At 39.5% G+C, this 15,319-nt stretch overlaps 1 protein-coding gene across 10 annotated transcripts in view; it reads left to right on the forward strand.

Annotated features, from left to right (window-relative positions):
* Positions 1-380: 380 nt before the first annotated feature.
* Positions 381-15,319, forward strand: part of LOC132506103 (RNA-binding protein 12) — a 38,503-nt gene continuing 23,564 nt past the window's right edge. The window contains exons 1-3 of one of the 10 annotated variants that reach the window (XM_060124543.1): positions 381-440; positions 5,911-5,995; positions 8,632-13,723. In XM_060124543.1, coding sequence (XP_059980526.1) covers positions 8,654-11,440 — 2,787 coding nt within the window. In that variant the 5' untranslated portion in view covers positions 381-440; positions 5,911-5,995; positions 8,632-8,653 and the 3' untranslated portion in view covers positions 11,441-13,723. Of the gene's footprint in view, positions 559-5,910; positions 5,996-8,631; positions 13,724-15,319 lie in introns of those variants that run through there. The other 9 variants (XM_060124551.1, XM_060124542.1, XM_060124544.1 and 6 more) reach the window with 9 other exon arrangements.

Genomic DNA, 15,319 nt, shown 5'->3' on the forward strand with positions numbered 1-15,319 from the left:
AATGCCCCACCAGGGAAGTCCTGGATTGAAATTTTTAAATGGGAAAAAAAGAATCAGATTTTGCTTCTTCTGTCAGGGCATCATCAGTAGAACTAGGCACCATTTTGTGGTCCATTTAATCCTCAATACAATTCTGCGAGGTAGGCAGTATTTCCCTCCTTTCGCAGAGGCTCGAAGAAGTGAAGCAATTGCACGAAGCCCAACGCCAGATACTGTTCGGATTCCAACAAGCAGCTTCACTCCCTTAAGGCGGAGCTAGCAAGCAAAAGTCGCCGAGCTCCTCTGCCACAAACACAAGCAACTTCCGGGAGCTACCCGAGAACCTCCGCGCGCTTGCACCGCCCCACCCCGCCCCGTGACGTCAACCATTCCATCCCGCCCTTTCTGGAACGCGGAGCTGCGGAGCGGGCCGGCGGCCATCTTGTGAAGCGGCGAAAGAGGTGGTGGCTGCTCTGGGCTCCGGGAAGCCGTTCGGGCTGGGGCTACCGACCGCGGGGCGGAGGCACTCGCGCGGGGGGTAACTCGGGTCTGGGTTCGGGTGCCGCGCAGCTCTCCCCGGTAAGACTCCCGCAGCCTCGGAACGGGCGGGGCTGTGCGGGGCTCGAGCCGCCCCTTGGTGGCCCGGGGCGGGGCCTTCGGAGGCCTCGGAGCCCGCCGCAGTGAGCGCCCTACGCTGAAGGGTCGGGGCATGGCTGCGAGGGGCCTGGGGCGCCGCTTGTGCCTCTCGGTCCTGAGAGGGTGCAAGTAGGACACAAGAGAGGAGGAGCCTGCCTACCGAAGAGGGGACGAGGCCGTAGCGAGGACGCCCCCGTGGTCTGAGAGGGAGGAGGCCAGAACTGGGTGGCCCAGCGGCTTGCGAACGAACGGGAACTGCAGTGAAAATACACTACATCCCGAATGAGCAAGATTCTCTATGCCCCCACGTGGGGCAGAGGTTAACTGTGCCCCGAAGTGAGGAGATAATCGTAGTGAGGACACTCCCTCCACCGGAAGTGGAATGGAGGCCCCGGTGGCCTACCAGAAAAAGGGGACTACAGTCTCTGGACACACGTGGGGGAAAGGAGCTGTAGTCGGTGCTCTCCCGTGAGTGTAGGAAGGAAGTCGGAATTGGCCGCCTTCTTGGCCTTAAGGTGGAGGCGGTTGCAGTGAAACGCTTCCAAAGCCCAGCGTTGGGGCGGGGCTTACCCTCCGGGGTGTCGTTAATTTGAGAAGCCGGCCCCGGTAGCGTGGGGTGAGTCCGCCTCCCGGGCCTCTTGGTCCCGGAGTAGGGAGGGGGCTGCTAAGAGCATCACCTTTACGCGTCCCTTGGGAGAGAGCCTCCAGCATCGAAGAAGGAGGAGGTCCAATGGGATGTGGAGGCTGAGTGATTTTGATGGAGAGTGAACTGAGTTTCTCTTTTGAAGGCTGGAGGTGGTAGTTTTCGGCCACGTGAAGTGGGTGAAGGGGCTTTGAGAATCTGCAGGTTAATGACGGGGATGGTCACTAGTGCAGGAGGCTTAGCTGCTAGATTGTAAGTGCATGGACTGTATGTGTGCTTCCAATGTGTGATTTATAGTGAAAAATTTGAGCTCCGGTGAGGGTTACTCTCGGTTATTCAGCCCTGAACCTGCCGAGAGTTGTATACTGAAAATAGCAGGCTCCGTAAGAGAGGTTTCTGGACTCTAAAACCCTCCTTGACTCCGGATTCCCAGAGATGACCTAATGTAAATTGGGATAGTTGGCAGGAACCATTTTATATTATTTAAGACTAGGGTGATGCCAGTCAATATAAGCTACTAACAAAAAAATGTGATTGCAACTGAAGGTTTTGTTGAAGGAGAGACTTGTGACGAGTATTTCTTTTAGAGCTTCTTGCTTGAATGGTTGTAAATGGTATAATTTTTGTAAAATGCAGTACTAGCAACATGAATTGCCTTGGACTTTGTTATCTAGTTTACATTGTTGATGCATTTCAGAGCCTTTGCAGTTGAAGAAAAAAATCCTAGAAGTCTGGATATATAGGCCGTTCCTGTTGAATTTTGTTTTTTAATTATAGAAATATAATACAAGACTGGTTGTATTTGTTTTGAAATTTGGTAGTTTTGATAGCGTGGAGGATTCTGGATTTAGTGGAAGGAAATTGTGCTCAGGCATTTTCCAAGAATATTAAAACAATTGGGAAGAACTGTTACAGGTGGTTAAAAAAATTTATGGTAATTAATATTTGAAGAAAAATGTTTGGCGTGTTTATATAAAAGTTGAGGATGTGCTTAGTATTATTGCTGGAAAAAATGACGCAGGGAATGCATTTTTATATCATTTATATGCTTGATTATATATTGATTATTTTGTTTATGGATTGTGATGCATAATTTCAATTTTTCTTATGTTCATATCTGTTAGGTGAAAAATGTGAAGCTTTAGAAACCATTGTGGTAGTTACTTGGAACATACTGTTATGTGCTAATACCAGAAAACTTCAGGCTTCTTTCACTTTCTTTGACATACCAAATGACTTGATTTTTGCGTGAGTTTGGGGGTTGTTGGTACAATCTGTGGATGTGAAACTTGATTTTGTGGGCCAGTGTGTTCCAGGTGCTGAAATCCACCGACAACGTTCATGCTGTTTTTATTCCATTTTGTAGATGGTCACTCCATCATTTCAGTTGAATATTTTCTTCTGTAGATGAGGTAGGAAGAACTGTCAGTAACCGTTGCACAAAAGATGTTTTTAGATATCCCTCCCTAAAATGCAGGGACTGTCATCCATTTCTGTAATCTTCTGCCTGGCCCATAACTGCTTGATGAATATTTGTGAATAAGTGAATATTGTTAAGTGTTTTAGGTCAACTAAGAAAAATCAATCTTTAGTTTTATCAGATTTTACTACCACCACACATATACATTTTGGTTTGCATAGAGTTTAGTTCATTAAGTTTAAAGCCTTAAAACCAGTAGTGAGGGTGAATGTGGTTGGCTAGGTTAGAAGAAATATTGTTTCTTTGAAGTTTAAAGCAAGTAAACATTTTTGTTGGCATTTGGGGGGGATTGAAAAATAACTTAATATTGTAGTGTTTTTGGCAAGAGAGTAAATATCTTATTTAGAAATGTCTTTTGATTTGCTGTCTTTGAGTACTGACTGGAGGTTAATGGGAAAGTTGAGTAACATGCTATCAAAGGTTTATATCTCCCTCAGTGTCAGAAGAATTGTTTTATTAAGAATGGTCCCAGAACCTGAAATGTGTTCCATTTGGGGATGGGGACAAAATCAAGTTGATGAAGCTGTGTTTTTTTCCATAATGCATACCATAATATGATTATGCTGCTTGTAGCATTGTGCCCATTATGATTGGTTCTCTGTTGCTCATCTCTGTGGTGAACATTTGAAGGGTGATTGTTTCTTTTGAATCTGAAGAACTTAGGTCTGCTGTACCCTGGTTCTTGTTGATCAAAGACTTACTATTGAACAAAGTTAAAATTCACTTTTGGATGTTTATTACCAAATGAAGAGTGGAAATGGTCAAGTTCTGATTTTTGCCTTGGCTTCCTGGTAAAGAGGATTGTTGTCAGACATTTTATCCTGCAATTCCAAGTTTCTGGAATGGCTAGTATTTAAGAAAATCTGTCTTGTCATAATAATATGCTAAACTTTTGTAGTAGCTTTTTGTAATTGTGCATATATGTGGAATTTGTAAGAAACAAAGCCACTATGTGGCTTAATTTTCAAGATAAAGTGCAAAAGTATACTAAAGCTTCTTGTCTTCGATCTTCTGAAGTACATCAATGGATTTAATGGCAAATCAAGCCCATTTTCTCTTTCCGTTATGCTCTCTGAATAGGTAAAACATGTATTTTAGGTGTTTTGTTGCTTAGGATTGTTTCAGTCTTATCTTTCTAAAACTCACCAAAGTTTAAAGGTGAGTGGAGTGAATTTTTAAAAGTCACTGGAGTGACTGGTATCCTACATTCAGTTGCTAGCTGACAGAACGCAGGAATAAGTAGGTTCCTGGAAAATAGTGATACTTCTATTATATTATTGTGCCCCTTTCGTTGAAACAAAATACTTTTGTTGAAAACAAAAGTATTTGAGTTCTCAGTTTCTATTTGAAGGAAGAGCCATAACACCAAGAGTTGTGAAGTTCTGGCTGCTAACCTGAGCTTTCTGTGTACTTTCCTTTGGCATGGGGTGAGGTGTATCTTCCCTTGTGCTGAAATAGAAAAGATTAACAAATTTATGACTAGATTGATTTTGTACTTTAAATTGAATGAGTTGAACTAGGGATTTGCTGAATTCAGCTGGGCCTTTCACCTTTTCTCCTTGTTTAGTAATTTCTGGCAACCCTGTAAACATTTTAGGGAGTAGACCTAGAATGTTTTCTTTGGGCTTAACTGGCTGACCCCGAACTTGTTCCTCTCCAGTGGACATATGGTACCTTCTTGGATCTGGAAGGAAAGGGGCTGAGGAACCTGTTTCCCTTACCTTCAGGCCATGGGTCCTGGCCCCACACCAGACCTTTTGAATTGGAATCTTCAGTAGGAGTCATCACAAGTGTTTAACTAAAAAATTACCCTGATTCTGAGGCTCATAGAGTTAAACTTGTACATTTAGAAAAAAAATATTGCAATAATTTATGCTCTTCCCTGTTGAGTGTAAACTTTATGTAAAGCAAGCTTTTTTCTGTTTTACATTTCCCTTTGTGACCCATTAGATAAACTACTAGATGTGGCTTGTTTTTAAATGAAGACTTAAAATTCTAGATTTAATTTAATTTAAATTCTAGATTTAATTTAATTAATTGATCTAGAGGATCGATTGTACAACATTTAAAAGATTAACACAATGCTCTGGGCTTCTGAAGGTGTTGCTTATGATATACAGCATAGCTTTTTGTGGCAAAACACACTGTTCTTTAGTAATTTGAGTGGTTGTCCAGGTGATGTTTAGCTTGTTCTTTAGAAAAAGTTTGGAGTAATGCTAAAACGTTTGAATATGTCTTTCTGGTGATGAATATTAAGCTCAATGGTGGTATCTTGATCTTGAAAGATAGTTAAAAATAAGCATCATCATTCTAAGTAGGTGTCTATGGGTAATCTTATACCTAACAGTGACAATTTTCTTCTACTCTTTTGAATATAGTTGTCTAATCATTTGGTCATATAAATTGCTTGTAAATTGTTCATAACTTCACTAGTTTGGGAGAAATTCCAGTGAAAGATGAGTGACCTGTTTTTACTTTGGAAGGACTCTTAATATGCCGGACTTTTTTTTTTTTTTTTAATAAGTTTCTTGGAACCATTTTGGTGTTAGAAGAAAAAGCACTCTTCTTTAATATATTGAACTCTAGTGGTTTTAGCCAGGAATTAGTCCTTATAGGCCAGACCTTTCACTTCACTTATGTTTTTTTTGTTGTTCGATTGCTATTTTGGTGCAAAGGAAAATGTTGAAAGAGTAATTGCAGTAATTTCCATGAATATCCTTGAATTGATGACTTAATTTGTCCAGGAACTGTTACTATGTGAACTTGTGCTTTTTCATCAAAAATTTGGTGGGAACCTGAGGAAATAGGTCGCCGTTGGACTTGTGTTATGGAATTTTCTGGACTGGTTTAATCATCAAGTGATTAAAGCAATTACCAGCTGTGAAGCCGATCTTTATGACTGTTTTAGTTTTCGATTGATTCTTTCTTGGGCTAATTTATGACACATTCTTGATGTATGTAAATATATAATGCTTTGAGAGAAAGCAACTTGAAAGCAACCAAATAATAAACGTGTGGGATTTTGGTACGTCTTTTTTTTTTTTTTCCTAATACATTGTAATGATGTACTCCAGTGGTTTCAGACTCGCCCTTTAATATACAGTTCAGTGTGGCCTGTGCGTGTTTTGTGTTTCCTGCATTGATTTTTGCCTCCATTTATTCTCTATTGCAGTCTAAAAGTTGGTTTTAATTGGTTGCCCACAGGATTGACTTGGCCTCTACTTCTTGTTAAGAAAATACATCTCTTGTTTTATCAGGTAAGAGATTTTGAATAGAGGGTTTATTTTTATACAAAATAAATTGAGATAGCTTATTAAATAACATGAAAATATGTGTAATAACTAAATTGTGGGTTTTTGTTTGTAATAAGCTTACTTGAGGGATGGGAGAGGGGTGGACTGGGTGTCTTGAACAGTTGTTGCTTCCTTTGGGAGTCAGTTTTCTATGGATGCATTTCTTCTGCTGAATTCCTGATTATTAGGCAGTTAAGTAGCTGTTTTTTCTCCCTCAGTAGCATTCTAGACTAACTACAAATATGGGTGCTTGTTATTGGTACGGTTTTTTAATATTCCTTTGCGGAATAGGTATAGAAAATGGGTCATGTTTTAGAGTACAAATTGACTTTAGATGGAACCTTAGTGATTGGAACCTAACTTCTTGTTAAATAACTAAGGTAGACTCAAGCAAGATAGGTTGAAATGACTCATCTGTCAAACAGGTACTTTGTAGCAGAATAGCATATCTTACTTCACGTTTTTCAGAACCTAAAAACTCTTCCTGTTTAGATGACTTTATGAATAAATCTTGTGCACTGCTTTGGCTTACTCAGCCCTTTTCTAGATGGTAATTTGGGCAGACTTTCAATATCATGTTTTCACATGTACCTTGTACAGACTTTCACTAAATCCCTTCCCTCAGCTGCAGATGGTTTGAAGACTTAATTGTGTAGGTCACTTTAGCCCTGTGCTTAATTCTTGGGACCATATCAAATTTCCATTTTATTGTGCTAATGCAAACTAACATCTCTCTCTCTCTTTCTCAAGTTTTGGGGATCTAGATTACCCATGATGTTTCCCCCAGTTAGTGATTAAGTGATTTTTGAAGTTGAACGGAATGCTATCTCATCTTTGCGTACAGCCAATATTCTAGAGTTAGTAAGGAGTGAGAATTTGATTCAATGAATCGGAACCTTCTTGATGAACTTCTTAAAGACTGCTAAATAGTAAATAAGGGCAAAAGAGTCTGTTGGTATGACGTTTTTAGTATTAATTTTTCTTGTTGACGCTTGCAGACCAAAAATGGAAAGCTTCCCCCGCCCCTTCCCAAATTTCTAATGTTTTATACGGTCTCGTTTTCTGTTTGCCAGTCCATTTTTCTGGATTAAGTTTGAAGGTGGCTTTTATTTTTGTGTATGTGTGTGTGAGAAAAGTGTAAAAGCCAAACAATATATTACTCTTTTGTGTGCAGCAAGTGTAATATTGAGATATAATTGCAGATTTTGTTGCCTTAAATTAGTATTCATGTAATATTTGACATTGAAAAACTACTTTCACGGAGTTACAGAATTCTTGGAGCAGGAAACTTTGCTCTTCTAATGTTCTCATTTGAAAGTGATGAAACCAAAGCTCAAATAATTCATAATTTTGCTAAGATCACAGAGCCAGTTTAATATAGGTTTATATTTAAAAGTTGATTTTAAAAATGGCTTGGATAACACCCTTTGTTGTTAACCATATAAATTTCAAATTAATTTTTTTTTCAGTCGCAAGAGTTTGTTTTGGATTACTTTATACATGGCTGCCCTTCCATTTACTCTTAGAAACCATATGAATTGAAATACTGAAATTGTATTTAAGTCTGGGAGAAACTTTTCTTTTTTGATTATATCAAAATGGACATTATCTACAGAGATTAGTGAGTACCCAGAAATTCCACAGGAGTTATTTTGGGTCACAACCACTGAATAAAGTTCGTACACTAGTTCAAAAATAAAAAAATCCCTCTTTTTCATTATCAGCCCTCCCCTGTGGGATAAACAAGACTTTTTATTAAATGGAGGGCATGAGAATGAGTCTTTGGACCTGGGTTTTAATTAAAATAGCCATGGTGAATGGCACTGTAACCAGGTTCTACTTTTTGGAATGATGACTACAGGTAACTGATATTTTGGCTGTTTTACTCAGTATTTCTTCTGGATACTTAGTATGTATTAACCTTATATGTAATACGTAATTCCATATGTCATTTTCTTTAATAAGTAAAGCTATTTTTTTAATAAATAAAGTGGTTTCATCCTAGGATGAAATATGAAATCAGTTCTCATTTGAGACTTGAATCTGCTTTAGTGTTAAGTATTATTTGAAATTCAGTATTATTCCCGCTTTGTTTCTGTTGTTTTGAGATTAAGCCATATAAAATGATACCAATAATTCTACAAAGTTGTCAAAAGTTTATAAGGAAGATGCTGAGCCAGTTTTAAATATTAACTTTGATACATGCTTTGTATCTTTTCCCCTGTAGATTGTTAAACTTTGTTTCCTGATTTGACTTACACATTTCTTTTAAATCTTATTGAATAATTAGTGGTCTGAATGATGATATAATTGGTGATTTTCTTGTCCTATGGTTGTTTTTTCCTGAAATTTTTGAGTCTTGGGGCTGAACTTCTAAGTGTTTTCAGAATTAATGCCTTTTGGATGTTGAAATTGGGTTTTACATTGTAAATGGCATATAATATTCAGTTTTAGAATATCCAAATTTAAAAAACGACATTGCTCGTGATAGTTTGAGGGAATACTTGAGGGCCTAATACGGTAGATGGTCATTCTTGTAGCTGAAAACTTGGTGTGATAAACAGGAGTCTGACCTGGCCGTTGCCTTTTCTCATCTGCAGGTGTGTGTGGTTTCAGCGCAGCATGGCTGTGGTCATCCGTTTGCAAGGTCTCCCAATTGTGGCGGGGACCATGGACATTCGCCACTTCTTCTCTGGATTGACCATCCCTGATGGGGGCGTGCATATTGTAGGGGGTGAACTGGGTGAGGCTTTCATCGTTTTTGCCACTGATGAAGATGCAAGGCTTGGTATGATGCGCACAGGTGGTACAATTAAAGGGTCAAAAGTAACACTATTGTTGAGTAGTAAAACGGAAATGCAGAATATGATTGAACTGAGTCGTAGGCGTTTTGAAACTGCCAACTTAGATATACCACCAGCAAATGCTAGTAGATCAGGACCTCCACCTAGTTCAGGAATGAGTGGCAGGGTAAACTTGCCTACGACAGTACCCAACTTTAATAATCCCTCACCCAGTGTAGTTACTGCCGCCACTTCTGTTCATGAAAGCAACAAAAACGTACAGACATTTTCCACAGCCAGCATAGGAACGGCTCCTCCAAATATGGGGGCCTCCTTTGGGAGCCCAACGTTTAGCTCAACCATTCCGAGCACAGCCTCTCCAATGAACACAGTCCCACCTCCACCAATTCCTCCAATCCCAGCGATGCCATCTTTGCCGCCAATGCCGTCCATTCCTCCAATACCAGTTCCTCCCCCGGTACCTACATTGCCTCCTGTGCCTCCTGTGCCCCCAATACCCCCAGTCCCTTCTGTGCCACCCATGACCCCACTGCCACCCATGTCAGGCATGCCACCCTTGAACCCGCCACCTGTGGCACCTCTACCTGCTGGAATGAATGGCTCTGGAGCACCTATGAATCTGAACAATAACCTGAACCCTGTGTTTCTGGGTCCATTGAATCCTGTTAACCCTATCCAGATGAACTCTCAAAGCAGTGTGAAACCACTTCCCATCAACCCTGATGATCTGTATGTCAGTGTGCATGGAATGCCCTTTTCTGCAATGGAAAATGATGTCAGAGATTTTTTCCATGGGCTCCGTGTTGATGCCGTGCATTTGTTGAAAGATCATGTAGGTCGAAATAATGGGAATGGATTGGTTAAGTTTCTCTCCCCTCAAGATACATTTGAAGCTTTGAAGCGAAACAGAATGCTGATGATTCAACGCTATGTGGAAGTTAGTCCTGCCACAGAGAGACAGTGGGTAGCTGCTGGAGGCCATATCACTTTTAAGCAAAGTATAGGACCTTCTGGACAAAACCATCCCCCTCCTCAGGCACTTCCCAGGTCAAAATCGCCCAGTGGGCAGAAAAGGTCAAGGTCAAGATCACCACACGAGGCTGGTTTTTGTGTTTACTTGAAAGGGCTACCCTTTGAAGCAGAAAACAAACATGTCATTGATTTTTTTAAAAAGTTGGATATTGTGGAAGATAGTATTTATATTGCTTATGGACCCAATGGGAAAGCAACGGGTGAAGGCTTCGTAGAGTTCAGGAATGAGGCTGACTATAAGGCTGCTCTTTGTCGTCATAAACAATACATGGGCAATCGCTTTATTCAAGTTCATCCAATTACCAAGAAAGGTATGCTAGAAAAGATAGATATGATTCGAAAAAGATTGCAGAACTTCAGCTATGACCAGAGGGAAATGATGTTAAATCCGGAGGGGGATGTCACCTCTGCCAAAGTCTGTGCGCATATAACAAATATTCCCTTCAGCATTACCAAGATGGATGTTCTCCAATTCCTAGAAGGAATCCCAGTGGATGAAAATGCTGTACATGTTCTTGTTGATAACAATGGGCAAGGTCTAGGACAGGCATTGGTTCAGTTTAAAAATGAAGATGATGCACGTAAGTCTGAACGCTTACACCGTAAAAAACTTAATGGGAGAGAAGCTTTTGTTCATGTAGTCACTCTAGAAGATATGAGAGAGATTGAGAAAAATCCTCCTGCCCAAGGAAAAAAGGGGTTAAAGATGCCTGTGCCAGGTAATCCCGCAGTTCCAGGAATTCCCAGTGTGGGAATGCCCAGTGCGGGAATGCCCAATGCAGGAATGCCCAATACGGGAATGCCTGCTGCAGGAATGCCCGGTGCTGGAATGCCCGGTGTGGGAATACCCAGTGCGGGAATGCCTAGTGCGGGAATGCCTAGTGCAGGAGGTGAAGAGCATGCCTTCTTGACTGTAGGATCTAAGGAGGCCAACAATGGGCCTCCATTTAACTTTCCTGGTAATTTTGGTGGGTCAAATGCCTTTGGACCACCACTCCCTCCTCCAGGATTAGGAGGGGCCTTTGGTGATGCTAGGCCTGGAATGCCTTCAGTTGGAAATAGTGGTTTGCCTGGTCTAGGACTGGATGTTCCAGGTTTTGGAGGTGGACCAAATAATTTAAGTGGACCAGGATTTGGAGGGGGCCCTCAGAATTTTGGAAATGGCCCTGGTAGCTTAGGTGGCCCCCCTGGCTTTGGAAGCGGCCCTCCTGGCCTTGGAAGTGCCCCTGGGCATTTGAGTGGGCCTCCAGCCTTTGGCCCTGGCCCTGGCCCAGGCCCAGGCCCAGTCCATGTTGGTGGTCCTCCTGGCTTTGGATCTAGTTCTGGAAAACCAGGACCAACAGTAATCAAAGTACAGAACATGCCCTTCACTGTGTCTATTGATGAGATTTTAGATTTCTTTTATGGCTATCAAGTGATCCCAGGCTCAGTGTGTTTAAAATACAATGAAAAAGGTATGCCCACAGGTGAAGCTATGGTGGCTTTCGAATCTCGGGATGAAGCCACAGCTGCTGTCATTGACTTAAATGACAGACCTATTGGCTCTAGGAAAGTAAAACTCGTATTAGGGTAGCTGTTCACATCAGTTCTTCATAGGGTAGATATAGTCTTCATAGTGCTGTGATTAATGCATTCAGATTGTTTTCCTAGTGTTTCCAGGTTAGAGCCTGTGGATTGTTTCAATTGCATATAGATTGGTTTCCATAACATAGAGCATTGGTTTACTGTTTACAGAAGACTCACTACCAGGATAAACATTGCTGTATGTTACAGTAAAGCTTTCCGGAGAGAACACAAAAATGATTTTGGCATACTATTAGAGAAACCATTTGTAAAACTCAAATGACCACATAAAGCTTATCCAGGAGTCTAGATTGGTTTTGTTTTATACCATATGGGGTGAAGAAAATAGAAATGTCAATAGAGCTCATTGAGGGTGCTCTTACCAGCTGCTGAAAAATAGAAGCTGGCTACTCTTGGAATTTGGTTTAAAGCTGGACAGATTTGCTTTGTTATAGGGTCAAAGCTTTGTCTAAAGTCCTCATTTTCTTTAAAAATTGAATAAAATCTCTGTATACAGATTCACTGTATGTACCTTTATTGCTTCTTGAGGGTTCTTGCTGTATAGACAGTCCTTCTGAAGTTGCTGCTTTATTTGCCTAATTGACTCATTTGTAAATGAGCAGAATTGTTTTGTTGATGTTTTTCTAATATAAAACTCCACACTTGGTTTGTGCTATAACCTTGAACTTTGATTTCTAATGTCAGTCACACTTAAAACTGTGTGGAATAAGACGTTTGCCACAAAAATAAAATATGGAGTCCTCTACCTACCAGAGCCTTTTTGGTTTGACCGCCAAGTTTTAGTCAGTTTAAAAATTGTTCATGTTGTTTGGATGGCATCAAAAACCAGAAACCACTTTTAATGGTCATTGTTTAAGATGCCTGATTTGAAGTCTTGCCCAAGATGGACTAATGTTCTGGCAATTTCCTTCTGTCCCAAATTTATGTGAAATTTTGACCTGTAACTAAACAAAAAGGGTCCATTCATAAGAAAGCATTATTATATATAGGTCTTTAAAATTGTAGTTGAAATTGTTAGCTTTGTTAGCAGTAGTGTTAACAGAATAAAAGATCCATAAGCTGGTCCATAGATCAATATATATTTAATCCTGTTAATTGGAGGCTTTTTGGTCTAGTTGTTTGATCAGGAGCCTGGTTACAAAAATTCCTTATACAGAGTACAAGTGCAGCTGCCAGAGGGGAGAGAATTGAGGCTCCTTGCCCTTTCATACTCTGGCATTCAGGACTAAGGCAGGAGGACCACGTGGGTTCTGGTTGGTGAGTGTCCTTGTCACGAAAACATTTGCCTTACAACGTCCTGCTCACTGCCACAAAAGGCTCTACTTATAGTTACTTTTCTTCTTAGTTAAAATGCTCTAAAGATGTGTCACATTATATTATAAACATGGAATGGGAGATTGGTGAGATATCATGAAAAACAAATTTTGTCTTTTACATGGGCCTCTGTCTTGGTTTGAAACATCCCCAACATTTCCTACAAATCAATTTACTTACAAAGGGGTCAGCCTTTTAAAAGAAATATTTTCTATTTAAGAAAAATAGTGCCTTTTGGGTGTTGCAATTCAGTGGAACACTGAAATACAGCGTCGTGTAATTTAGAGTTAAGAGTGGCAACAGTTCATTTGTGTGCTAAGATTTGGAAAGCTTTTTCATCACTACAATCTTAGAGGATTGACAGTACAGGATATTTTGTTTAGGGAAAGGATTATTTAGACTTTCAAAGAAGAAATGGCTGTGTTGTGGGTCTTTTGCTAATTCACGAATACAAATTTGCTTTGACAGATAACTAGGTATTGCCTCCTCAACTAAAAAAGCAATATGATGTTTGTATATGCTGTTCAATTTAAGTTTTCTGTTAAGTAATCATTTCTCATTCCAAAGACAGAGTGCAAAAAACTTCAGCGCTGCTTGGGAGTCTTATTTCAACTGCAGATTATTTTCCCCATTGGAAAGCTGACTATTTTCATTTTAGAAAAATGGGTTGTTTGAAGATGAAAGTCTTTTTATCTTTTTTCACAGTTTATTTTGGTTATGTGTTCATACGTTCTTATTAAATATTTCATATACTTTATTGCAACTACTTTGTTATTTCTACGTTTTAGATTAATGCTGAAAAGGAAAACTTGATTTCATTGTTCATCAAATTAAATAAATTAAGAAAATAGTGGTTTGTGTAGAAATTGGAGAGAATTGTGTTTCATATTTGGTTGAATCACAACAGTGCTTCTCTTGTTGTGAAATGTAATTAAATGCTTTGCCCTCTGGTACTTGATTTTTGTGTATCTGAGACTTATTAACATAGTGCTAACTGCTAAGCATACTGTTCATCTTGTTCTGGGCATTGGAGTTTGACTTTTTAAAAAATTCTTGAAAATATGTTCTGTGCAACTATTCATACCTCTCTTACCTGCAAATTTTCTCGTAAGAACTAGGTTTGGGGTGAAATTTTACATTATTTTCTCATTTGCTTTGTATGGTATGAAGGATTTGTAAAGCTTCACTTAAAGTGGTGTGTATTTGTAAACACTATCATGATATTTTCAATCTTATGTGTAAATTTTATTGCCTGTTTTTGGTGACTCTGACATTAATAGAAGAGAAACTTTTCCATTAGGTTTAAACCTTCCTCCCCACCCCCCATTTTTTTGTTTGCTTGGTTTTTTTTTTTAGCTTAAAGGGTTAGAGAGATCTACAAAATGTATTTTATAAATAAGCAAACTTGTAAACTTTTCCTGAACTTTAGTGAAACAGTTGGTAAGCAAAATTTGGAGGTGTGTTCTGTGTTTCCACTGCAGTTTGGATGTATAATTATTAGTGGCTTTTTTTTTTTAATGCAACACTGTTAAGTGAAATGTAGTTTCTAGCTTTGTGCTCCAAGTTGTCAAAGCATTGTTAGTGGAAATTCCATTAGGAAACTTTATTCAGAATTTCAGAGAGGTAACAGTGTAATTAGGTCAGTCTTAACCCACTGGATGAAAATCTAGGGCTGTGTATGGAAGTAAGCAAACATACATTTTGGGTGGAAATAGATAAAAATAAGGATGCACGAAAGCCTTAATCAAACTCAAAGTCCCTTTTATTGGATTCCGTCATTGTGTAGAGGTGTGGGTCAAGGTTTAAAAATAAATCCACTCATCAGTTGAAGAACACTTTAAAAATGTGTAAAGAAAATGTAAAATTGCTGCTAGTCAAATCTTCTGGAAAGAATTTCTGGCAGTGATCACTTTTAAAAATTATTTCCCACTCTTGCAAACATTTAAATTGTTTTACTGGCAGTTCTGTAGTAGTCCAAACTTTAGAAACCAAACACAATAAAATAACTCATTGCCAATGTGGCCACAACAGTGCCAGCAAATACTGCCTTGGCTTCATTCAGCAGAGATTTTTGTTTATATAGATAAAGTCTTGAATACTGTTCAATAAACTTGTCACGAAATAAAACAGGCTGATGCTTTTAATGCTTTAACTGTACACGAGTACTTTACTGAGCTATACCATCAGGTATTTGGGGTTTTTTTAAAAACTCCTGAAAATATTTTGTGCCTTTGGAAAGGTGGCTTTGGTGATCTTGGAGGTAACAATTGTTGCTTATCCTTGTCTGCTAATGCTGAAGTGTGGAAAGAAGAGGATACCTGGAACTGCAGGGAGGAATCTTGACTCTAGGTCAAATCTGTGGTATCCACCTTTTCAGACTTAACATGAGTTTTGCTAGCAAGTCACTTTGTTATGTGGACTCAGAAAGAACTGAAAGCCAGATACTCCTTTTCACAAAAGGAGTTTTAAAGGGGGCTGTGAATTGTTTTTTTAAAACTGATTACTTTAGGAAATGGGAAAACAAGTTTTCAGAATACATTGTCAGTTGCACATA

This window comes from Lagenorhynchus albirostris, chromosome 15 (genome assembly GCF_949774975.1).
Source record: "Lagenorhynchus albirostris chromosome 15, mLagAlb1.1, whole genome shotgun sequence".
In the NCBI taxonomy this organism is placed as follows: Eukaryota; Metazoa; Chordata; class Mammalia; order Artiodactyla; family Delphinidae; genus Lagenorhynchus; species Lagenorhynchus albirostris.